The following is a 22,510-nucleotide window of genomic DNA, read 5'->3' on the forward strand; positions in this document are numbered from 1 at the left end:
GCCATGACAGGGGACACATCCTGCCTCTCTGGGGGCACAGGGACCCTTCTGTCTGTGGACAGTGGTACCCACAGAGCTCCGTGCCAGGCTGCAGCGGGCAGGAGGCAGGTGTCCGCGCTTGCCCTGTCCCCGGGGGCTCTTGGCCAGCTGCCCCCAGAATCATTAACCTAGTGAGGCCCTGGCAGCTCTGGCTGTCACTCATTGACAGGGTCGGGGCTGAAGTCCTTGGCCATGCCGGCCCTGCAGCTTCCCCTACGCCATCATCAGTGCCGGGAAAACAAGCTCCTGGCACTGCCCCTTTTTGCTGGGCAGGGTGGCACCGGGGCCAAGGGCTGGCTCCAGCCCTGCCCTGGCCCCAGGGGGGCTCCGTGGAGTATGGGGGGGCTGGGGGGACATTGCTGCCAGGAAAAGCACCATCTGGCCTCAGCAGCGGAGGAAGGAGAGGGACAGACATCCAGGCAACGCTCTTTATTTCCCCCGGTTTCACACCACAGACGGGACTGAGCAGCACCACAGAGACACGGGGGGCTCTGACTGGGGCCACGGGGCCGCAGCCGGCCGCGGCAGCATGGGGAGGGGTGGACATGCCCCCCATCCCTGGGCGAGCCCTGGGGCTGCCCTAGGCCACCCCTCTGCCTCTGGCTGGGCAGTGGTGACAGAGCGGTGACCCAAGGAAGGGCCCTGGCACACACGGACGATGGAGGATCTCCTGGCTGCTGTCAGGGGGCTTTCTCCATCGCAGACTGGGTCTGGGACCTCTGGGGACACGGGGCTGCCCGGGATGGGGACCTGCCAGGCACAGCCAGGTCTGGCAGAGCTGGGCTTGAGGTTACTGCCCAGCACAGCTGCTGGCAGGGATGGCAGGCTGGGCACATGCTGGGTACCCACACCCCAGGCTGAGATGCTCAGCACCCAGGGGTGCTGCATTCTTCTGGCACCAGGCAGGCCTGTCACCAAGGGCTGAGCATCCACAGCCCAGCCAGGCTGCGGCAGGGGACCTACAGGGTCTACTGGCTCTGCCTCTGTCTGCTTGGGGCAGGAACCACCTATGGCTCTGTGCCCTGCTCCACAACAGCATTGAGCCTGGCCACACTTACACAACGCAGATGGTAACAACCTGCCTGGGGCACAGGCCAGCAGGGCCATGCTCACCCTCCCCAGGAAGGGTAGACCCGCACATCAACAACAGGAGAACCTCTGTTCCTGTGGGGTCAGGGACCAGATCTGACCCTCAGCTCCAGACACGCGTTCTCCTGACCCTGCCTGCCCACAACACCGGTGTTTGGGGCTGGCGCTTGCCTTGCCACCCCACCCACCCATGTCCTCTCTATCCTGCACAACCTTCAGCTGGAAGGGTGCTTTCCCCACCTGAACAGTACACGGGGCTGTGCCAGCCCGGCACAGGCAGGATTTGCCAGGGTGCCAGCTCTGCCACAGGCAGAGGCACTGGGCAGGACAGTGCCAGGCATGCGTGGGACGTTGCAAAGTGCTTTGCAACGGGGGTTCAAACTATGTACAGGACTCCATTGACGTGCACCAGGATATGACCCCACTGAGGGGCATGGCAGCAGCTCAACCACTCACAGTGACACGACACGACAGTTTGTGACAGGACGTGAACGAATCTGCGGTCCGGGCAGTGTCGGTGGTGCAGGGCAGGGGCTGGTCAGGCCCCGTGTTGAACGCCAGCATGGCCCGGGGGTACCACGCACTGGGTGCGGACGTGCAGCAGGACTCATCGGAGCTCGTGGTTGACCGGAGGCTGAGCCAGCGTGGGCTCTGTGGGCTTAGGATGGCCGTTTCCCTCGGAGCCTGTGTGAGGGGCGTGGGGCTGATCTGACTCCTCGCAGGCACTGTCATCCTGCCCGGGGAGCTGGAGGAAGTCAGGCAGGACCAGGTCCTCCTTGGAGAGCAGCCCACGCTGGTCGTTGGCCCGGCAGCTCTGGGCACGGTTCAGCAGCTCCACCAGCCCTGGGAGAAATGCAGGTCATGCACCTGAACCCAGCACTCAGGCTCCTGTCCTAATGCCTCGGCTGCCCTCTCTACCTGACATGACCCTGAACATGTCCCAGGCACAGCACCTGTACCTTCTCCCTGCTCCATGCCAGCACCCATGGGACCCTGCACCCATCCCCAGCACACCAGGGCACCCCAAGTCCCCTGTAGCCCAGCCCCAGCTTCACGGGACCCTGCACCTATCCCCAGCTGACCAGGAGCCCTGTGTCTCTCACACCGTGTTTTGCCCCAGCCCCTCAGGTTTCAGACATGCCAGGTCTCACCTTCCAGGTCGTATGTGCGGCGGTTCAGGTTCGTGGCAGCTGAAGACTGGGGCCGGGAGAAGGAGGAGGGCATCTCCCACAGCGTGTCAGGCTCTGCTCCTGTCGGGCTTCCCTCCTGTGATGAACAGCCCAGGCCTCAGCAATGGGGCCCCCAGCCCATGTGCCCATCGCCCTCCCGCAGCCTGACTTCTGCCTTGGCACCCACTGCCCAGCCCTGCGGCATGTGCTGGGGTCACAGTGGGGCACACCTTCCCGCAGACCATGGCAGCAGCCATGGGGGCATCTCTGACCAGGGTGGTGGGATCTTGAGCTCACCTTGCTCTGGAGCGGGGAGGGGGCAGCTGCAGCCTTGGCACTCTCTGTCACTCGAATGTCTGCAAGGTAAGGGATGCTCAGCACCCTGTGCCAGCACCTGGGTTCTGGCCCACTCAGTGACAGGATGGAGCCCGTCCCAGGGAGCAGGAGTCATGGCCAGCAGAAAGCAGCTTGGCTCTGTGAGTGCTCTGGCGGGGGGACATTGCCTGGGGCAGGGCAGGGGACGGCTGGGAGCAGAGGGACACTTTACCTGCCAGCATTTCCAGGATGAGTTTCTGAGCAGCCACCGTGCTGACCAGCTTCTCCAGGTCCAGGGCAGCTGGCTCACCTTGCTGCAATGCGAAGAGCCAGCCCGTGTCACGCTTGCTGTGGCATGGCAAAGGCGGCTAGGCTGAGGACCTGTGAGCTCCCCGGCCAGACCCTGCCGCGTCACGGGCTGCACAGCACAGAGCACACCCACTGGTCCCTCCCGGCCCACGTCGGAGTGCCACAGCTCATCTCAAACACCGGTGACGCTCCACAAACTTGCAGGCTGCCCCCGGCATAGACCACAGCTCCCCACCACCTGGTCACTGCCAGCAGCCCCTGGCCCAAGCCCCAGACTTGGTCCCCTGCCTCGCCCCCCCGCCAGCACCCTGGCCACAGGACGCTGGGGCCGTGCCCACCGCGGTGCAAGCCCTCACCCGCCGCAGCAGCACCAGCTCCATGCTCACGCCATACTTCCCCAGCACGGGCTGCAGCGCTTCCCGGATGCGCTTGGTTGACTTCGCTGTGATGCGGATGGTCTTATTGAGGGAGGAGATTTCCAGCCTGCAGAGGGGGAGAAGGGGCTGTCTGCAGGCAAACACAGACAGGCAGGGGCAGAGCCAGGGCGTTTGGGACTGCCGGGGGTGTTGGGTGTGGGGCACCACGGGTGGCCACGTGTGATGTGGACTGGACACATGTGGGCAACAGCATTAGCCCCGAAGCTTCCACTCACTCAAAGCTTATCCTGTTCTCCAGCTTCACCTCCTGGTCTGCTAACACGGAGCACTCCTGGTCCAGCACCAGTGCTTTCTGCAAGAGCCAAACCATCAGGAAAGAGCAAGCAGAGCGGCATGTGGTCCCAGCCTGGGGATGGTCCAGCTGGCAGGAGCCCCCTCTCCCCACTGCCCACCCTACCTGCTCATTCCCCACCAGGTAGACCTTGATGTCAGGGAGGCTGAAGCCACGCTTCTCACATATCCCCACCAGCATGTCACGGATGGAGTGGCCAGGCCGGACAGAGGCCAGCGAGGCCGTGCCATCGGGCAGGTACACGCAGCAGTACTTCATGGGCTTGGATGGCAGCTCTGCCTCGCTTCCCCCCAGGCTCTTCCGATGGCCCTGCAGGACAGATGCGGCAAGATGACCCCAGCCGGTGGCAGTGTGATGCCGCGGGGCTGGCACAGCGACAACTCACCTCCGTCCAGGGGCTGGCGGCTGTGCTGGCCGAGGACGAGGACAGGAAGCCCAGGTCCAGGCTGGCCGAGGAGTTGAGTGAGCCCTGGGACTCCCGCCACAGCATGGCGCTCCCACCGCTTTCTCCCCCCTCTAGGACAGACAGAGGGATGGTGGTGGGGACCGCGGGCTCCCTTCCGGGGCGGCATGGTCCTGGCTGCCCCACTCGGCACAGGTACCTACCTGCCCAGGAGGGCTCCCGCCGTTCTCCCTTCCTGAAGGACCGACGGGGGCTGCGGTTGGCACCACTGCCTGCCATCTCCACACCCAGCGGCAGGGACTTGCCCAGCTTCAGCTTCGACTTCTGGGGCAAACGGAGAAGCATCTCAGCATGGGGACATCTGAGGCTGCCCCTTCCCTTTCCCCAGTCCCCCAACCACTTGTCTGTCCTCAACCCAGGGCTGGGTTTGCTCCAAGCAGCAGGGAAGGGACCCAGAATTGTTTTCTCAGGCAAAGGGACAGGTCCTCATCCCCCCTTCCCATCCCTCTCACCTTGCTGAGGTCAGGCGGGGGGCTGCTGCTGCGGGAGTGGGGCCGCAGGTCGGGCAGGGGCTGTCCCTGGCTCTCTGCCCGCAGGCAGGCCTGGTAGAGTGGGGATTTCACGAAGCGCGCATAGCTGTCAAACTTCATCAGGTTAAAGATCTGCAAAGGGAGGATGCATGTGCTTAAGACCCCTGCCCACCGAAAGCTCACTCCAGCCACTGCCCCGTGGCACAGCCCCATGGCGACAGCAGTGATGCTGGGTGATGCGCGGGGTGGTCCCGTAGCCTCCATCCTGTGGGTGGGGTGGAGCACGGGTGCTGCTCGTACCTGGAGCTGCTGGATGCGAAACATGTCTGGGGAGGGGGTGGCCAGCATGTCCTCCCCAATCCAGGCCTGCTTGTCAATGTTCACGGGACTGATCGAGTGACTGGAGAGGAACTCATCGTAGATCCGCCGTGCCTCCTGGGCCAGCTGGGGGAGCAGGGGGGTCAGGCCAAGACCAGGAGCCCCCTTCTCACTGCTATGCTGCGGGGAGCCCTTGGCTCACCCCACAGAGCCACCTGAGCCCTGAGGGGCCAAGTGCCCCCTGGGACCAGCTCGGTACCTGGGCTTCAGGACGGGCATTGGACCCAGCCACCCCCGCCCAGCACCAAGCTTTGGACACAACACGCCAGTCTCTCTGCGGAGGTACAGCCCGAGGTTGGAACCATCCCCACCAGCCGCGTGGCTCTGTCCCCATGATCCCCAGTCTAGCTCTCTGCCCTTGGTCTCTTTTGTCCTCCCAGCAGCACTCTCCACCCTCTGGCCACCCCAGGCTGGAGAAGCACGCCCTACTCCGTGGGGCAGGCAGTCCCAGTTGTGGCTTTTCAGATGCACATCACATCCATCTCCTTATTCCTCCTGCAAGATCCCCCAGCCTGCTCAGCCTCCCAGAACAGGGGTCTGCCGGGACCCTGGGACATGCAGGCACGATAGCCATCTCCATCTCTGCCCACGTCCCTCCCAGCAGCTGCGTGGCCCAGGCTCAGCTGCACTGTGGCTGTGTGGAGGCCGGTACCTGCTGCGTGTCACTGGCTGGGATCTGCTGGAAGCGCTCGCATGCCTGCCAGAAGTAGACGTTTTCAGCGCTGAACTCCTTCTTGAGGAACTCCTGCGGGGCAGAGAGTTGCTGGCCTGGCCGGCACTGCGGCTGTGGGACAGCCAGTTGCCAATGGCAGATGGGAGCAGGGACTGAGGTCTGGGCTGCAGCACTCACAGTGAAGTAGGTGACGGCCACACGGTCCTGCAGCAGCGTCTCGAAGGATTCGGCCCAGCTGACCACAGACCCCTGTGCAGAGCCGCAGGTGGCCGGCGGTCCCGGCAGGCTGTTCACACTGTGGTTGCTGCCACGGGCCCTGGAGGCGTTTAACTCTGGGAGAGAAAAAGGGTCAGTTCTGGCTGCCTGGGTGTCCCCCAGCATCATTACCTGTCGCCAGCAGCCCTCTGTGAGTTCTTCCATCCCATGCTGATCAGAGCCAGTGAGCCCTCAGGTAAGGAACGTGAGGAGCATCACAGTGGCATCCTCAGTAGATTGAGCACCGTGATGCCACAGCTGGCACATTCTGGTGTGACAGCCCTCCCTGCCAGCGCTGGCCATCCTCCCCAGGGTGTCACCGTGACTCTACCTGTGACTCATCTCGCAGGGGAACAAAGCTGATACATGGGGAAGGCACCCATCCAGGGAGGGAATGTGGGGTGGAAGGGGACACGGCCAGCACACGGCATGGAGGGAAGCTCGGAGGATGGGTAGAGGTGCCTGAACTTACCTTCTCCATTCCTCCAGCCACGACAAGGAACAAACCCAGCGAGAGGAGGGCACAGAAAGTGTCATCCCCAGCTCCCAACCCTGACAAACCCTCCCCCGGGGAAACCCAAAGTGACCATGCATTTAAATAGATTCCCTCTGTCAAAAAGACGGAAGTTCCCAGGGGCAACCCCAGCTTTTGAACTGGTTTGGCTGGTGAGCAACTGGAAGCAGAGGGTCATTTGCAAGAGAAGGTAAGGGTATGGAAGCAGGGCTCTCCTGGCAAAGCCGGTACGAGGAGAGGTGACAAGCTGATGCTTTGCTGGGCTCCCCACAATTCTCCTCCTGTCCAAAACACGGCATAACTGCACACACGCTGTGTGTGCAGGTGGGAACATCACCCACTGGCACCCCACGCTGGAAGGATCCTGCAGCGCGGCTGAGACAGGCAAATGGGCCATCTGAGATATCGGATGCACAATGAGACAGACAGACAGACTCCCTCAGGGGACCCAGGGCTGGCTGGTACTGAGGTTCTGCTTGCCCCAAGAAGCCCCTGAGCCCCCAGCACCCAAGGGTGCCAGCAGAGCAGCCAGAAGGGAGGGACAGGCACAACGGGGCTGTGCAGGAGGGATGATGATGTATGTCGAGTCCCTGGCAGAGGGCTCAGACCGGCACCGCGGGGGCCCGGACATGCATCCACCCACGGCACAGCCTGTGCTGACACAGGACCTGGCTCTCTGCTGGCTCCTTGCCCCTGGCACCAGGCTGGATGTGGGCTTCCCCCTCCCCTGAAGACGATGCCGGCCTCCCACCCCAGGGCAAAGAGCAGCCTTACCTCCATCCGACACAGCCGGGCCCTGCGGGGGTGGAGAGAAGAGAGGTAAGAGGGGACACATGGTATCTGCCAGCCCGGTGGAGCGGTACCCAGGCAGGCGGCAGCACCAGGGCAAGCACAGTCCGAACCCTGGAGCAAGGGACATGGGCTGCCGGCTCTGGTGTTAGCTGCAACTGGGATGGCTGCCCCATGGCAGAGGCAGGACATGGGGCTCCCAACCCCAGGGCAGCAAGTGGGGGTGGGGGGGTTACAAGGGGTGTGCAGCGAGTAGGGGTGGGGGGTTACAAGGGGCACGCAGCCCTTCTCCCACCTCCTGTGCATCTACTGCCCTGGGGCCAGGCCAGCAATTGGGAAAGGGCAGATGCTATCAGATGTAACCCTGCCACGGCTGCCCTGGGAGGAGAGAAGCAGCCTCCCCGGCACAGGAAGAGGAGGGGAGGAGGGGAGGGAAGGAAGGACAACCACAGCCCCACAGCCCTAGGCAGGCAAACTGCCTGCTCCCTCCTTCCTTGGGGCCTGGGACAACTGGAGGGCAGATGCCCAAAAACAGGGACTAGGTCCTGCCAGAGCTGCCAGCCCAGAGCACAGCAGCACAGGGTGCCCTGCAGCAGCCCTCAGGCCACCCCAGGTACCTGCTGCGGGGATGTGGTACCCCAGGACCCGCAAGCAGGCAGATGGGCAGAGCCTCCACAAAGCCCAGCCAAGCACTGCCTGCCCGCGGCGCTGCCTCTCATTGCCCATCTGGGGCCACACTGAAGTGGTGCCCTTGACCTGGCTGGCCAATGCCCCCCACCCTGACAACCCCACACACCCCAGCCTGCCCTGCACGCCCCCTCCCTGTCCCCATCCCAGCCCCACACACCCCAGCCCCACTATCCCACCCCTGCCTGTCCCTGCTACCCCACCCCACATGCTGCTACCATGCCCCTTAGCCCAGCCCCATACATCCCAGCCCTTCCTGCCCATTAGCCCAGCCCCACACCCCCCTATCTTGTCATCTGCTTGCTCTTCCCCATCCATCCCTGTTGCCCACACCCACATAGCTCTGCCGTGCCTGTGCCACCCAGTCCCATGCATCCCAGCACTGCTGACTCCTGTTTACCCCAGCCCCATACATCACTGCTCGCCCATTACCCCAGTGCCATACATCCCCTCTTAGACTGCTGTCTCAGCCTTACAGACCCCTGCCTCCTCATTACTTCACCCCCATATGTCCCTGCCTAACTGTTGCCCAGCCCCATATACCGTTGCCTGCCCCAATCCCCCTCTACATCTCTGCCCGCTGCGGATACCCAAGCCCCATACAGCCCTGTCTGCCCGTGACCCAGCCTCACACCCCCTGCCTGCCCTTATCCTCTCTACACCCCTCTGCCTGCCTGTTACTTGGCCCCATACATCCCTCTGCCTGCCCGATACCCAGACCTATATCCCTCTGCCTGCCCGTTATCCACCCCACATGCCCCTGCCTGCCTACTACCTGGCCCCATACATCCCTCTGCCTGCCCGTTATCCACTCCACACCCCTCTGCCTGCCCGGTACCCGGCCCCACACCCCCTGCCTGCCCGGTACCGGCCCCACACCCCCTGCCTGCCCGGTACCCAGTCCCACGCCGTGCCGCCGGGCGGGGCAGCCCCGGGGGATGGAGACCGGCACCCCGGGCCAGGCCGGGACTCACCATGCGGCCGTTGTGGACCAGCAGCAGCTTGGCCTTGCTCTGCATGCCTGGCACCCTCCGGCCGAGCGCGCTACCGGCGCGGCCCGCGGCCCCGCAACATCCCCGGCCGGCGGCGCGGCGCGGCTCCCCCGGCCCGGCCCGGCCCGGCGCTCCCCGGCACTACCGCTTTCGGCTGCCACAGGAAGTGTCGCCATGGGAACCGAGACCGCAGCGGGGGGAGCGGAGCCGCCCTCCCTCCCCGCGCCGCCGCCGCCGCCACCGGCCCCGGCCCCGCCCCGGTGGGCACCGGCTTCGGGCCAGGAGGCGCCGCGGCCCCGCCGCATCCCCGTCCCCATCCACATCCCCGTCCCCATCCCTATCCCTGTCTCCATCTGCATCTGTATCTGTGACCACATCCCCATCTGCATCCCCGTCCCCATCCCTGTCCCCGTCCCCATCCCCGTCCCCATCCACATCCCCGTCCCCATCCCTATCCCTGTCTCCATCTGCATCTGTATCTGTGACCACATCCCCATCTGCATCCCTGTCCCCATCCCAGTCCCCGTCCCCATCCCTGTCCTCATCCCCATCCCCATCCCCATCCCTATCCCTGTCTCCATCTGCATCTGTATCTGTGACCACATCCCCATCTGCATCCCTGTCCCCATCCCAGTCCCCGTCCCCATCCCTGTCCTCATCCCCATCCCCATCCCCATCCCTATCCCTGTCTCCATCTGCATCTGTATCTGTGACCACATCCCCATCTGCATTCCCATCCCCATCCCTGTCCCCATCCCCATCCCTATCCCTGTCTCCATCTGCATCTGTATCTGTGACCACATCCCCATCTGCATCCCCGTCCCCATCCCTGTCCCCATACTCATGTGAATCCCCATCCCACTCAGCCCCCATCGCCAGCATGGCCTGTGCTGCCTCAGGGTCACCACCCCATCGCCACCACTCCCAGCAGCCCGGGCAGTCCAAGGGGGCTCCTCCCAGGCATCACATCACCCCAGGGAAGAGGGGTGCAGGGGCAGGGGGGCATCAACAAGCCCAATGCACCCCTGCACCAGCCTGGTGCCGCTTGCCCCGGTCACACCCACACCCGGCCGGGCGCACAGCTGCCTCCCAGCCCCACGCCAAGCAGTGGGTCTGGGGGTGGCCCCCAGGGCCATGCTGATGCTGCTGCCGTTAGCAGCCAGTGTTTGGGGAGAGCTGCCTGCGCCCCGGATGCCGGCAGAGCCTGGCAGAGAGGAGTGGTGGACGTGCAGCTTGGAGTCACCAAACTGATGCCTAAGCAGTTTTGCCCATCTCCTAGGTCGGGGTTCCATGTTGATCAGCAACCACAAACCAGTCAAGGATATTTTAGGATATTTGTTAGGAAATATAAGTAACTAACAGTTAGAGGATAAACCGCAGAGCACCATGGCAACCCACTCATGGAAATGCTAATAACTGGGACGTAAGGTGGGTGATTAACCTATCAAAAGCAGAACCCTAACATTAAGTTGGGTGCAGATCTATGCAGAGAAAAATGAAGTGTTCCCACCGTGAACATTCACAAAAGCAGTGCAGCATTAGCAGCCGCAGCCCTGGCAGGGTCTCTGGGCAGGGGGTAGTGGAGGGTGGCCCCCGCTGCTGCCCCTCTGCCCCCCGCCGTGGCACGGAGCAGCAGAGGGGTGGGGGGTGATCGTGCTTCTCCCCTTCCCTTTGTCAGAGTGTAGCTCTGTTGTTTGGCTTGGCTTTGCAATGGGAGTTATAAATAAAAATGTCTCACCAAGAGTGCGTGACTCACGGTCCTCACCACAAGGATAACCTCTCTGCTAGGAAACCTGATCTGAGGACCAAACTGCAGCATGCAAGAATCAGACATTGCTTAATTAATATATTTAATCCAAATGGCGAACAGATGAGCCCCTCACCCCACCTGGGATGGGGTCGGCTGCTGGGGAAGGTGCCTGTGCCCCTCCGGACCGCTGTCCTGTGCCACCCCCAACCTCTGGCTGCCATCAGCCCAGCCCTCAACCTGCTCCAGCGCCCAGTGGTTTCCCTCAGACGACAGCTGACGGCAGTGGGGAGCTGACGTGGCCTCAAGCAGCTCCAGCCGTGCGTGCCTCAGCATTAGCTCCTGCCACCCCCTGAGGGGGCAGCTCATGGGTGCTAGTGTCACCTCACCCTGCTTGGGACATGGGGACCAGGGATGTGCTGAGGCATCACCCCTCGCACGGGGAGCTGTGCCAGCCCTGCGCACTGGGACATGGCCGTGCCTGTGGCCTGCCTCTGCTGCCTGGGCAGCAGGCAGCGGTGCCCTCGGAGGCTGGGGCTGCAGTGCCTCTCCCAGGATCACACACCGGCTGCACGGCTGCATCCCACTGCCATGCTCTGCCTGCAGTGATGCCCGTGGTGCCTGGGCACCACATCCTCCTGCTGTGTTGCCATCCCCAAGCCAGAGCCTGGCTCTGTGGCGAGAGGGATGCTCTGTGCCCCAGTGCCCCAGCCCGGCGGGACCTGGTTTATCCCGGGGGCAGGCGACGGCGGGGTGACAGCTGGCTGGGGGATTTGCCGAGGGCATTATTTAATGCTATGGGTAAATGGAGAAACAGCAGCTAATTCTGGAGCCCGTAATCCTCTTCCTCCCCCGGGGATGGGGAGCGTGCCAGTCACGCAGCTGCCGGGGGGCCTTGGGGACGAGCCCCTGGCAGGTCCCCAGAGCGACTCCCAGACCATGGGTGATGTGCAGAAGGTAAGCAGGGTCTGGTGACATCCTGCCTGTGCCAGGGTGGGTGTGCTGGCACCAGCTCCCATCTGCAGTGCCAGGCAGGCTGGCAGAGCAGGACCAGGGCTGTACCCTGGGCTTGTCCCCACAGCACTCCCAGGAGCTGGCACGGCTCCCAGGGCAGGGACAGCACAGCCGGGGGGGGATTGGGGCTGGGCAAATCTGCCGTGGGGCCACCCCGAGCCTGGACACCTTGGGAGCCAAGCCCTGGAGTTCGCTCAGGCCATAGACAGAGCGTACCCATGGCCAATAGGGCACCCAGTTCCGCCCTCCAAAACGAGGGTGCTCTGCAGCAACCCGGCCCCTCGCAGGGCTCCCCCAGCACCCCGCACCCCCAGGGACTGCTCTCCGTCATCCAGAGGCTGAAGGGTTCCCCGGAGCAGGAGCTGCGCATCGTCCTGCTGGGGCTGGACAACGCGGGGAAGACCACGCTGCTGAAACGCCTGGCATCCGAGGAGGTCAGCACCATCACACCCACCCAGGTAGGTGCTGCTGGGGGCCAGGAGTGGCAGGAGAGTGGCAGGTCCGACCCTCCCCTTGGGTGATGCTGGGGTTTGTGTCCCTGTGCAGGGCTTCAACATAAAGAGTGTCCACTCGCACGGCTTCAAGCTAAACGTCTGGGATATCGGGGGGCAGCGCTCCATCCGCCCGTACTGGAGGAAGTATCTGGGCAGCACCGACCTGCTGGTGAGTGGGGCAGCCACCCGCAGCCCACCGCAGCCCCGTGTGTGGAGAGCCGTGCTCACTGCACGGGGCCCTGTACCCCAGCAGAGCCCTGCCGCTCCCCCAGAAGGCAGTGGGCTGTGCAGCAAGGCAAGGACGAGCCGCTGACTGTCCCATTTGTCCCCTCGGCAGATTTATGTCATTGACAGTGCAGACCAGAAGCGTTTCGAGGAGACCGGGCAGGTATGAGAGTTCTGGGCAGGGGGTGGCTGTGGTGTCCCGGGGCTTGGACCCAGCTGGCACCAGCTCTTTGAGAACTGGGAGTGAGGCTGCTCTCTACCATGGGGCAGCACCATTGTGGGGGCATCGCTGTCCCCAGAGCTATGTGGGAAGGGCTCGTGACTGGGGTCTCAGCACCTAGAGCCACCCCACCCCATGGCAGATCTGTGCCCAGCAGCTCCCCCTGAGCTGGGTGTGATGCCCTAGGGGTATGCTGCACTGGGGTGACTCTGCCCCGGTAAGAGCGACCCCTCCGTCACCAGCCGCACGCCCTCCTCCCACCTCCCCAGCACCAGGTTAGTGATACGAGCAAGCAAAGGTTTATGAGTAGTGAATTCAGAGTTACAAACCCTGGGAACAAAGTCAGAGAGGGGAAGGTGAGACTCTGGGTGCCAGTCTGGGTTGTACCGGCACCAGACAGCAGCGTGGGTGTGCCAGACAGCATGGGGCTGACAGCAGCCTCCTGTAGCCACCCTTTGCCCAAGGTTCTCAGTGCCGGGAGTGCTTCAGCCCTCGGGTAGTACTGCATGCGGCTCCCGGGCTCTCTTCAGGGCAGATGGAGCTTCAGGGGTGCGTGTCTCTCCCTCGGGACGTCGAGACCTCACAGCTTCTTTGGCTGCAATAAGAGCAGCAGAGAGAGGGGAGTGAGGCACTTTGGGGTACTGAGGTGCCCCAGCCTGCCCTGGGCAGCTCAGCCAAGCGGCTGGGCAGCTCCGTGGAGGAGGGCAGCAGTGGGCAGCCGCCCAGGGAGATGGTTCTCTCTTGGCAGGAGTTGGCAGAGCTCACCGAGGAGGAGTCCCTCACGGGGGTCCCATTGCTGGTGTTTGCCAACAAGCAGGACCTAGTGACTGCAGCACCTGCAGCTGAAATTGCGGAAGGGTTGGGCCTCCATACCTATCGGGACCGGGAATGGCAGATCCAGGCCTGCTCAGCCTTGTCTGGGGAAGGAGTGCAGGTAGAGAGACGGGGGCCTGTGGGCTCTGCAGAGGTGGGAGAGGACCCAAGGAACTGCCATGCTCTTGGGGCTGTGCTCATGTCTCTCTCTGATCCCTCCAGGATGGGATGAACTGGATTTCCAGCCAGATCATGAAAAGGAAGAAGTGAGAGCTGCAAAGTGCCAGACTGGATTGAGCTCCAGGTCCCTAAGCAATGGCCAGCCCCCCTGGTCCCTAAACTCCCCCCAAGGGCTCGGCTGGGCCCTGAGCCTCAGACTGCTGTGCTCAGATGGGCTTCCGACCCAGTCTTTCACTCATCAGTTGGCTTCTCCTCTCCCTGCCTCCTGGGCTTCCACGGGCTCCTTGTACCCCCTGACCCTCCTGCAGCCCCTGTGCTGTCGGAGGGAAGCACAGGTCCCATTATGTCAAGAGCTTGCACACCTCCAGAACGAGAACCTGCTCAGGACTTGCCCATCCACACTGCTGGCACACCCTGCAGAGGCTGGTGCAATGCACACACTGCCCAGGGCACGCTGGACACCCCACCGTAGCACCAGCTACACCCCCAGACGTGGCATGTACAGCCAACCGAATGGTGTGTATTCCCCTCTGCTCCCGTAGGATGTCACTGTTGCTGGCGCAGCCATGGCAGCTGGCTTCGGTTCAGTTTCCTTCGCTGGCCAGAGGATCTCCCACATATGCACAGTACCTGGGACAAGCACAAAGACAGAGAGGACCTGGCGGGGCAGTCACCAATGGAGGGGTTTCATTGCCTGGTGACAGCCTTGGTTGCAGCCACGCTGTGCACACCACTGAGAAGGGCTGCTCTGCGAGAGCCCCTGGGAAGCACATTGTCCTGAACGCGCCCAAGCTGCAGCTTCTGTCGGCCCACTGAAGTCGCCCATCCCGAGGGCTGGAAGATGCAGCTCCCTGGCCACCCCAGCCACCACGGCCAAGCACCCGTGCCACTGGGGATGGGTGGGAGACAAGCTGCAGCGGGGCTGGGGGCCTCTGCTGTGCCAGGCCCCAGGCTGCAGCCCTGCCGGCAGACGGGCAGCCCTGCAGCCCTGAATAAAGCTGCCTGTGACCTCCGCACTGCCTCGGCCAGTCCTTCCCGCGGTGCCGGGACAGCACTCCTCCCCTGCCCCGCTGCTGGGGCCGTTCCCAGGGCCAAGACCCCCGGGCAGGCCAGGGCCCAGCCCCGTACCTAACGCCTGGCGCCATCTTGTGTGACGTTGCCATGGCGACAGGCCGCCGGGGCCGCCGCGTCCGCATCGCCGGAGCGGGTCACGTGTCCCGTGGGCAGCACGAGCCGCGCACGTTCCCCCGCGCACGTGACTGGCACGAGGAGGGAAAACGGACTACAGCTCCCGGCACGCTGCGCGCTGCCGCGCACGCGCAGTGCACGCCGGGAGGCGCTCTGCCAATCCTTCCCGCTCCTCCCCGCCCGCCCCAAGCAGGGCGGGAGCTGCGCGCCTCCCCGGCCTCGCCCCCTTCTCTTCCATAGGCGGGCAGGAGTGACGCCTGCCAGCGGAGGCGGTGAACGCGGTGGTGTGGGGGCTTCTGATTGGCGGCGCGGGCTGCCGTTCCTGGGCGCGGCCGGGGGCGGGAGCGGCGCGCCGGAAGGCGGAAGCGGAGGATGGCGGCGGGTGCGGGCGGGCTGCTGGCGGCAGCGGCGCTGCTGTTGGCGGTGGCCGGGCCGCTCCCGGCGCCCGCCGAGCTCACGGACGGCAACAGCGAGCACCTGAAGCGGGAGCACTCGCTGATGAAGCCGTATCAGGGTGAGCGCGGGGCCGGCCGGGCGGGCGGGGCGGGACGGATGCCCCGCGGCGGCCCGGGCTGAGCCGCGCTCTCTCTGCCCTTTGCAGGTGCGGGCTCCGCCGCGATGCCGCTGTGGGACTTCCAGGGCAGCACCATGGTCACCAGCCAGTACGTCCGCCTGACGCCCGACGAGCGCAGCCGGGAGGGCTCCATCTGGAACCGCGTGGTGAGAGCCCGGGGGGAGACGGGCGGGGGCTGGGGGGAGACCGGCGGGGGCCCGGGGCGGCCCCAGCGCCTCTCCCGGCTCTTGCCCTGACGCCGCTGGGTGGTCTTTCCGCACAGCCCTGCTTCCTCAAGGATTGGGAGCTCCACGTCCACTTCAAGATCCACGGAGCTGGCAAGAAGAACCTGCACGGCGACGGCCTGGCCCTGTGGTACACGCAGGAGCGCCTGGTGCCAGGTATGGTGCGCAGCCGGGGGCTGCCTGGCCAGGCTGAGGCCTCGTCGGCACTTTCAACGTGCCCTGGGGCAGCCCAGGGAGCTGCCCTTGGAGTTGCCCCTGTCCTGGAAGGTTTCTCGCCAGGGAGGGCATTTTGGGCTCCCCTCTGTCTGGTTTCACTAGACTGGGATGGTGCGTCCTGTGCGTTCTGCCCTGGAAACAGGCACCCTCAGTCATCTGCCTCTCGCAGCTCTTCTCAGTAGAAGTCTCTGAGCACAAATTCCGTCTGAGAGCCTTCTGTTCCCTGTGTTCTGCCCTGTTCCAGGTCCTGTCTTTGGCAGCAAGGACAACTTTCACGGACTGGCTATCTTCCTTGATACATATCCCAACGATGAAGCGACAGAGGTGAGTAGTTCAGGGAGCTCGTTCCGTGCCGAGGAGGCACTCATGGCTTTGTGCTCTGAGTGCTTCACGCCTGGACCAAGGGAAAGTCTGTCCTTATGTAAGAGTGGGCTGCTTTTCCTGTCATGGGAGCTGTTAAAGGGAAGAGTTTGTACATGCATTAACGGAGATAAGGTCCTTGCTCCATCTTCTGCTGCTGTTGACTACACAGATGTTTCCATGGCCTTTTCCCCTCAGGATAAGAGGGCAGCACAGAGCTGGTGTAAACTACGCAGCACCTATGAAGCAAAGTTAGAGGAATCAGCCTAAAAGTATATTTATCCCAGGTGTCATTTTCTGAACTTCTCTGTGCTTTGGTTGATCATTCCATGTTGTTTCTGGCCTTATTCTCTCTTCCACCCTGGGTGTCTCTAGAAGAGAAACTCCTGGGCTGGCTTTTTGCTCCAGAATTCCCCGTGGCCGAAATACAGATCAGTCCCATGGGGGCTGTTGGTTCTTTCCTTCTCTCTTGCTCCATGTTCGTGGATCTTGTTACAGCACAGTCAGAAAACGTAACTGTGCTACTCACATCTATTGCATCCTGACATGACACTTAAGTGTCATCTCCCTGTTGTCTTGATGCTCACTGGGAGGTGAATTCTTGCCTCCAGTTGGCCTCTCCTGGTGTACGTAATCTGCTGACTACAAAGCCCTGAGTGTGGTTATGCTGCTCATGTGAGATTTCTGCCCGTTCTGGGTCTTGTGCTCTGTTCTTACACTTCTTACCTGGTCTGGTGCTTACTCTGCAAGTCTGGGGCAGTCTCATTGCCCTGGCCGCGTGGTACGGCGTGGGCTCGGGGGATCTTGATACAGAAGATCAGAAATGCCTACTCTGCTTTAGCCAGAACAAGCTCTCGCTCGGTTTAGAAGCAGCTTTATGTAGAAAAGGAGCCTTGATTTCATTGTTCTGCCCTCCATACCCAACTGTGCAGAAAAGCTGTGGCTCTGTTGCCGTGCCTGACTGAGATCCTGCTCTCGCTGAGATTTTGACCAGGCAGGGGAAGGTCTGCAGCTCGAAGGCACCTGCAGACTGAAAGCAGCAGCACTCTCCTCCCTGCAGCGTGTGTTCCCCTATATCTCTGCGATGGTGAACAATGGCTCCCTGACGTACGACCACAGTAAGGACGGGCGCTGGACGGAGCTGGCAGGGTGCACCGCCGACCTTCGGAACCAGAACCATGACACTTTCCTGGCAATTCGGTACTCCCGAGGTCGCCTGACGGTGAGATGTGGTGGACGCCTTCTGCAGGGTGTCTGTCACATGTTAGATGGGGCAGTGCTGAGGGGCGGGTATTGCTGTGTCAGACCTGGAGATGGTTTTCCACACTCAAACGCCTGCCTCTCTGGCTCCGACAGAGCTGCAGGTGGGCAGGATGGCAGCATGCGTTCTTTATGTGATGCTCCCTTGGTCTTGCAGGTGATGACTGATGTGGAAGACAAGAACGAATGGAAGAACTGCATTGACATTGCAGGGGTGCAGCTGCCAACCGGCTACTTCTTTGGTGCTTCTGCTGGCACTGGAGATTTGTCTGGTGAGACGGGGCTTTGCTTGCAGAAATACTTGCTGTTTGGAGCCTGGAATATAACACTATGGATACGTTGGTTGGCCTTGATGGCTTCTTTTCCCTGAATTTTTGAAATCTTTAAACCCTGTTGGGGAGGGAACTGTGGCCTGGGAAAAGAGGCACCTAAGAGCTAAGAACATCTCAAATTGCAGTTTGATACCTGGGGTGTGAGGGTGGCTTGAGAGGGAAGGAGAGCTGGACCTGGCAGAGCACGGTCCTAGGGGTGCTCTGAGTGCGTGGACATCTCTCGGAGCTTCTGACAGTCTTTGGTGCTGATGGTTGTTTCCTAGACAATCACGATATTATCTCGATGAAGCTATTCCAGCTCATGGTGGAGCACCCTCTAGAAGATGAGACCGTTGACTGGACCAAGATTGAGCCTAGCGTCAGCCTCCTTAAATCACCCAAAGGTGAGCCTCTGCCCTTCAGAAACCTTCGGCAGAGGATTGGGATGTCAGGGCTGGACTCTTAAAGGCCTGTTGAAAGGCATCAGAGCTGTGACTCCCTGCGAGACCCCGCAGGAGCTGAGGTTGGGTCAGTCTCTGCAGCTGTTCTTGTCCTTGCAGACAACGTGGATGACCCGACGGGGAATTTCCGAAGCGGGCCTTTGACGGGCTGGAAGGTGTTCCTGCTCCTGCTCTGCGCGCTGCTGGGCATCATCGTCTGTGCTGTGGTGGGAGCTGTGGTCTTCCAGAAACGCCAGGAGCGGAACAAGCGCTTCTACTAATGGAAGAGCCGGGCCGTGGCCTGTACCCAAACCCATCTTTTCTATGGGGAGCTGTAAAAACTGTGGTTTCTAGAAGCTGTTTCTGAGAAATATCAGAAGTATTTTCTTATCTGTCTGTTTGGCTGTAACCCCTGCCCTGCCCTCGGCGTCCGGCGGGTTGGACCGAGGGGGGCGATGCCCGCTGGGGCCCCCAGGGCTGTGGTGGGGAAGGCCCCAGGTCGCTCCCCCCGTTTTTCCACCGCTCCCCCTGCCAGAGGGGACCTGCAGTGCTGCCTGGGGGGGGGGGGGGCGAGCAGCGGCGGGTGTGAATGTAAGGGAGCTGGGGGGGCTGCGAGTGGGGCATTAAAAGACTGACACCACCCGTGGCTCTGGCTCTGTCTGGGGGGGCGGAATGGGGGGCTCTGCTTGCGGGGGGAATGGGGGGCTCTGCTTGGAGGGGGGCAGGAAGTCCTGGGGAGGGGGTGAGAGAGCTGGAGGGGTGCTGCAGCATGAAGCAGCGGGGGGGGGGGGGTGTCCTTGGGGGGTGGGCTGGGGAGGGTGTTGTGTTGTTGCCCCCGGGGGGGTCCCGGCAGGGGCGAGGCAGTCCCTGGAAGGTCCCTGAGGAATGGGGAGGCTCCTGGGCGGGGGGACGCTAAGGGAGGGGGGTGTGTGCTTCCCGGAGGAGAGGCGGCCCCGGCCGGCGGTGGGCGTGTGTGTGCCCCCGCAGGCCCGCCCCCGGCCCGCCCCGCCGGGCGGAAGGGAGCGGGGCGGAACGGCGGGGCCGGGCCGCGTTTCCGGGGGGGGGGGGGGACCGGCGGGGCCCAGCCAGCGTGTCCCGCGGCGGGGCCGGGTGGCGGGGCCGGCCGAGCGCCATGGGCCCGGCCCGCCGCAGGGCCGCGCTCCGCCTGCGCGGCGGCGGGTGAGCGGGGCGGGGGTTGGCGGGTGGGGGCGGCTCGGGGGTCCCGGCGGGGGGGGGGGGGGTGTCCCCGCCGGCCGCTGACCCCCCCCCCGCTGTGCCCCAGGTCGCCGCCGCTGCTGGGCCTGCTGCCCGGCAGGTTCTCCGTCTTCCCGCTCTTCTTCCTGGCGCTGCTCCTGGGCTTCGCCTCGCTGCTCTGGCTCCAGCTCAGCTGCTCGGGCGAGGGGCCGGCCCCCGGCGGCGGGCAGAACCGGGGGGGTCCCCGCCCGCCCTGCCCGCCCCAGGCCCCGCTCCTGCCGGCGGAGGACGAGCCGTCGTGGGGTCCCCACCGCCTGGCACTGCTCGTCCCCTTCCGTGAGCGCTTCGAGGAGCTGCTGGCCTTCGTGCCCTACATGCACCGCTTCTTGAGCAAGAAGAGGATCCGCCATCACATCTTCGTTCTCAACCAGGTGGATCATTTCAGGTAGCGTCTCCCCTCACCGCAGCGAGCAGAGGGAGTGAGGGGGCCCTTCTCCGAAACTTTGTCCCCACTGAGGGGGTCTCCCGTGTGCTTCTGGCAGCAAGGAGAAGCGTAGGGTCTGGACAACAGGGACTCAGGGCTGGGGCGTGATGCTCTGCCCAAATTTACTCGCTCTGGAGCTTATAGAAGGACGAAGCGGTATTTTGCTTCTCTCTTCCTAAGCAAGAAGAGAATTATCTACCCCCAGACATTTCAGCTTTCTCCCCGGTGTCACAGGTCTATAGCAGCAAACATCTGGGAATGCTGAAGTTCGAAGAAGTACCGTAGGGTGTTTGGAAACGCTGTTGCTCACCCCCCGCTCACTGTCCGGTACCTGCGTGCAGCCCTGGCGGGTGCTGTGCAGCTCCCCAGCCGGCCTCGGGCAGAACGGGGCTTGCTGTAGCCCCTTGCTGTCTGCACTGGCCAAACCCCTGTGCATCACTGTTGGGCTCAGTGTGTGCTGCCTGCGTAGGGAGAAGCAGGGGTGCAGTTTCAGGATGGGCAGCCATAGCACCTGGCACTGTGAAGCCAGGAAACGCTGTGTTCACGTGCATCCCTGTTTGGGGACCAGTCGAACATTTAGCGTTGAGGAGCACGGGAGAGGGGCATGAAGGGACGGCGGCTGCTCTGCGTGGTGCTGAGAGTCCCTGGTCTCGTGGCAGGTTTAACAGGGCGTCCCTGATCAACGTGGGCTTCCTGGAGAGTGGAAATGACACCGACTATATCGCAATGCACGACGTCGATCTCCTGCCTCTCAACGAGCAGCTGGACTACGGCTTCCCAGAGGCAGGGCCCTTCCACGTGGCATCCCCGGAGCTGCACCCGCTCTACCACTATAAGACCTATGTGGGTGGCATTCTGCTGCTCACCAAGCAGCACTATGAGATGGTGAGCGCGTGGGTAGGATGTCCTGGCCAGTTTGGGGCAGGGGCTACGATATTGTCTTGGTGGGTGAACAGTCGTACATTTTGTGCTCCATGCTTGGGAAAGGGGGGAAAGGAATAGAAATGGTTCGGGGACAGAGCCTGTGGTGTGAGCTGGTGGAGGGCAGGAGAGGGGAGGCTTTGCTGGTGCTCAGGGCTTGTGTTGCTGGTGTCTGCTCCTCTGCGGCACTTGGAGTTGTGCTGGACCGGACCTTGGCTAGTACGATGCCTCTCTCATTTCAGTGCAACGGCATGTCCAACCGCTTCTGGGGCTGGGGGCGGGAGGACGACGAGTTTTATCGACGTATCAAAGGAGCTGGTCTCCAGGTAAGGAGTGCTCCATCACCTCCTAGGTTGAAATTTCCCTTCTCCTTGTTTCCCCACCTGGCCCCTGGCTGTAGCCACCCAGGTTGGGACCTGGGGAAGGCAGCCCTTCTGCGCTCCCCACTCCAGTAGCAGGTGCAGCAAGTTTTCCGGTACCTTTACAGAAGCTTTGCTCTCCTTCCAGGTTCGCCGTCCCTCTGGAATCACAACTGGATATGAGACTTTCCAGCACCTGCATGACCCAGCCTGGAGGAAGAGAGACCAGAAGCGCATCGCTGCACAGAAGCAGGTGAGACCTCAGTGTGGTCGATGGGAACCACCGGAGATTCGGGTTGTGATTACCACGTGCTCTGAGCCCTCCTTTCTCGTGTCCTCCCCTGCCAGCTCTGCGCTCCCTCCCCAGGCACTGGGTGCTTCCCCCTCCACTGGAAGCCGGTGTGTGCTGAATGGTTTTTCTCTTCCCAGGAACAGTTCAAAGTGGATCGGGAGGGAGGTCTGAACAACGTGAGGTACCGAATCGAGTCACGGACAGCTCTGAGTGTGGCAGGAGCCCCTTGCACCGTCCTTAATGTCTTGCTGGACTGTGACACAAGCGAGACCCCTTGGTGCACGTTTGGCTGAGCCCGTCTCCTGTGTGCCCATTGTGTGCGCTGTGCTTGTGCCGAGACGCCAGGGCTGCCGCCGAGCTGCTTGGAGCAGGCAGGATTTTTGCAGCAGACGAGTGTGGCGGTGCTGGCGAGACGCAGAGGAACAGAAAGGGCTGGGAACGGGGCTTTGCTGGGAGCAACAGAAGAGGCTGAGAGCGGGACTCTGCAGCGTCGCTGCGGACACTGGTGCTGCCTCCTAGGGCAGGTGCAGGAGGCAGTTTTCCTGTGCTGGACATGGCTGAGCTGCCACCCAGCTCAGAGGACAATAAAGAACTATCAGGGCACTTGTGAGTTGTGAATGCCCTGGCCCATGCCGCGCTGCTCCTTTTTCCTGTTCCCTTCATCTTATTGGCTTCAGCGCACCCGTTTCTGGCTTGGCTCCAGCTACACTCTGTCTGGACAGATGATCTGCTCTGGTTCAGAGGCCAAGCCGGACTGAAATGGGCTCTGGGTGAGATGGTGCCTGCATTTCAGCTGCCAGGTACTCCCAGGGCTGCGCTGTGGTCGTTTTGTTGCAGGAAGCAGTTGTGGTTGAGCCGTGTCCCGAGCCCCAGCATCCACAGCTCTGCTGGATGTCAGCAGTTGAGGTAGCCCAGGACTTCTCCCTCTGTGGAGTAAGGAGGAGAGTTCTGGCTGAGCTGCTCCCTTCCTTGCCTGCCTTCTGCGGCATGTGCTGCCTCAGCCTTTTTCAGGGGGTATTGGAGAGCCTGATGTCCCCCCAGCAGCACTGAGGGGAACTGGGATCTGCTCTGGCCCTGTATGAGATGTCCTGGGAAAGACTGGCTGTCAGGCTCACCGCAGTGC

At 62.8% G+C, this 22,510-nt stretch overlaps 4 protein-coding genes across 4 annotated transcripts; 3 read left to right on the forward strand and 1 right to left on the reverse strand.

Moving 5' to 3' along the window:
- Positions 1 to 1,735: 1,735 nt before the first annotated feature.
- Positions 1,736 to 8,898, reverse strand: RGS14 (regulator of G protein signaling 14). Its single transcript, XM_059825586.1, has 15 exons — positions 8,854 to 8,898; positions 7,178 to 7,199; positions 5,812 to 5,966; positions 5,614 to 5,706; positions 4,884 to 5,027; positions 4,566 to 4,715; positions 4,257 to 4,377; positions 4,036 to 4,166; positions 3,756 to 3,959; positions 3,574 to 3,650; positions 3,278 to 3,404; positions 2,845 to 2,926; positions 2,595 to 2,653; positions 2,280 to 2,394; positions 1,736 to 1,971 (listed from the first exon to the last, which is right to left on the reverse strand). The coding sequence occupies exons 1-15, from the start codon at positions 8,896 to 8,898 to the stop codon at positions 1,736 to 1,738; spliced, it is 1,761 nt and encodes a 586-aa protein (XP_059681569.1).
- A 2,659-nt stretch (positions 8,899 to 11,557) lies between these two features.
- On the forward strand, positions 11,558 to 13,654 carry LOC132318367 (ADP-ribosylation factor-like protein 3). The gene is made up of 6 exons (XM_059825485.1): positions 11,558 to 11,575; positions 11,947 to 12,090; positions 12,179 to 12,295; positions 12,464 to 12,514; positions 13,320 to 13,505; positions 13,607 to 13,654. Exons 1-6 carry the CDS (start codon positions 11,558 to 11,560, stop codon positions 13,652 to 13,654), a joined length of 564 nt encoding a protein of 187 aa, XP_059681468.1.
- A 1,470-nt stretch (positions 13,655 to 15,124) lies between these two features.
- On the forward strand, positions 15,125 to 18,678 carry LMAN2 (lectin, mannose binding 2). The gene is made up of 8 exons (XM_059825395.1): positions 15,125 to 15,266; positions 15,354 to 15,472; positions 15,589 to 15,706; positions 16,011 to 16,090; positions 17,187 to 17,348; positions 17,544 to 17,658; positions 17,982 to 18,101; positions 18,258 to 18,678. Exons 1-8 carry the CDS (start codon positions 15,125 to 15,127, stop codon positions 18,416 to 18,418), a joined length of 1,017 nt encoding a protein of 338 aa, XP_059681378.1. The 3' UTR covers positions 18,419 to 18,678.
- A 591-nt stretch (positions 18,679 to 19,269) lies between these two features.
- Positions 19,270 to 21,974, forward strand: B4GALT7 (beta-1,4-galactosyltransferase 7). The gene is made up of 6 exons (XM_059825469.1): positions 19,270 to 19,316; positions 19,420 to 19,776; positions 20,475 to 20,700; positions 20,979 to 21,062; positions 21,244 to 21,348; positions 21,525 to 21,974. Exons 1-6 carry the CDS (start codon positions 19,270 to 19,272, stop codon positions 21,678 to 21,680), a joined length of 975 nt encoding a protein of 324 aa, XP_059681452.1. The 3' UTR covers positions 21,681 to 21,974.
- The last annotated feature ends 536 nt before the right edge of the window (positions 21,975 to 22,510 follow it).

This window comes from Gavia stellata, chromosome 16 (assembly GCF_030936135.1).
Source record: "Gavia stellata isolate bGavSte3 chromosome 16, bGavSte3.hap2, whole genome shotgun sequence".
Classification (NCBI taxonomy): Eukaryota; Metazoa; Chordata; class Aves; order Gaviiformes; family Gaviidae; genus Gavia; species Gavia stellata.

What these genes read in the sequence shown, in the direction of transcription:
- RGS14 (XM_059825586.1), bottom strand. Translation starts at nt 8,898, where the DNA reads ATGCAGAGCAAGGCCAAGCTGCTGCTGGTCCACAACGGCCGCATG. An exon ending in GCGGGAGCCCTCCTGGGCAG is followed by an intron (nt 4,167 to 4,256) that starts GTAGGTACCTGT and finishes TGTCTGTCCTAG; the next exon opens with AGGGGGGAGAAAGCGGTGGG. An exon ending in ACCTGGTGGGGAATGAGCAG is followed by an intron (nt 3,651 to 3,755) that starts GTAGGGTGGGCA and finishes TGGCTCTTGCAG; the next exon opens with AAAGCACTGGTGCTGGACCA.
- LOC132318367 (XM_059825485.1), top strand. An exon ending in TGGGCAGCACCGACCTGCTG is followed by an intron (nt 12,296 to 12,463) that starts GTGAGTGGGGCA and finishes TCCCCTCGGCAG; the next exon opens with ATTTATGTCATTGACAGTGC. An exon ending in TGTCTGGGGAAGGAGTGCAG is followed by an intron (nt 13,506 to 13,606) that starts GTAGAGAGACGG and finishes TGATCCCTCCAG; the next exon opens with GATGGGATGAACTGGATTTC.
- LMAN2 (XM_059825395.1), top strand. Translation starts at nt 15,125, where the DNA reads ATGGCGGCGGGTGCGGGCGGGCTGCTGGCGGCAGCGGCGCTGCTGTTG. An exon ending in GCTCCATCTGGAACCGCGTG is followed by an intron (nt 15,473 to 15,588) that starts GTGAGAGCCCGG and finishes CTTTCCGCACAG; the next exon opens with CCCTGCTTCCTCAAGGATTG. An exon ending in TGGCACTGGAGATTTGTCTG is followed by an intron (nt 17,659 to 17,981) that starts GTGAGACGGGGC and finishes GTTGTTTCCTAG; the next exon opens with ACAATCACGATATTATCTCG.
- B4GALT7 (XM_059825469.1), top strand. Translation starts at nt 19,270, where the DNA reads ATGGGCCCGGCCCGCCGCAGGGCCGCGCTCCGCCTGCGCGGCGGCGG. An exon ending in AACCAGGTGGATCATTTCAG is followed by an intron (nt 19,777 to 20,474) that starts GTAGCGTCTCCC and finishes GTCTCGTGGCAG; the next exon opens with GTTTAACAGGGCGTCCCTGA. An exon ending in GCATCGCTGCACAGAAGCAG is followed by an intron (nt 21,349 to 21,524) that starts GTGAGACCTCAG and finishes TTCTCTTCCCAG; the next exon opens with GAACAGTTCAAAGTGGATCG.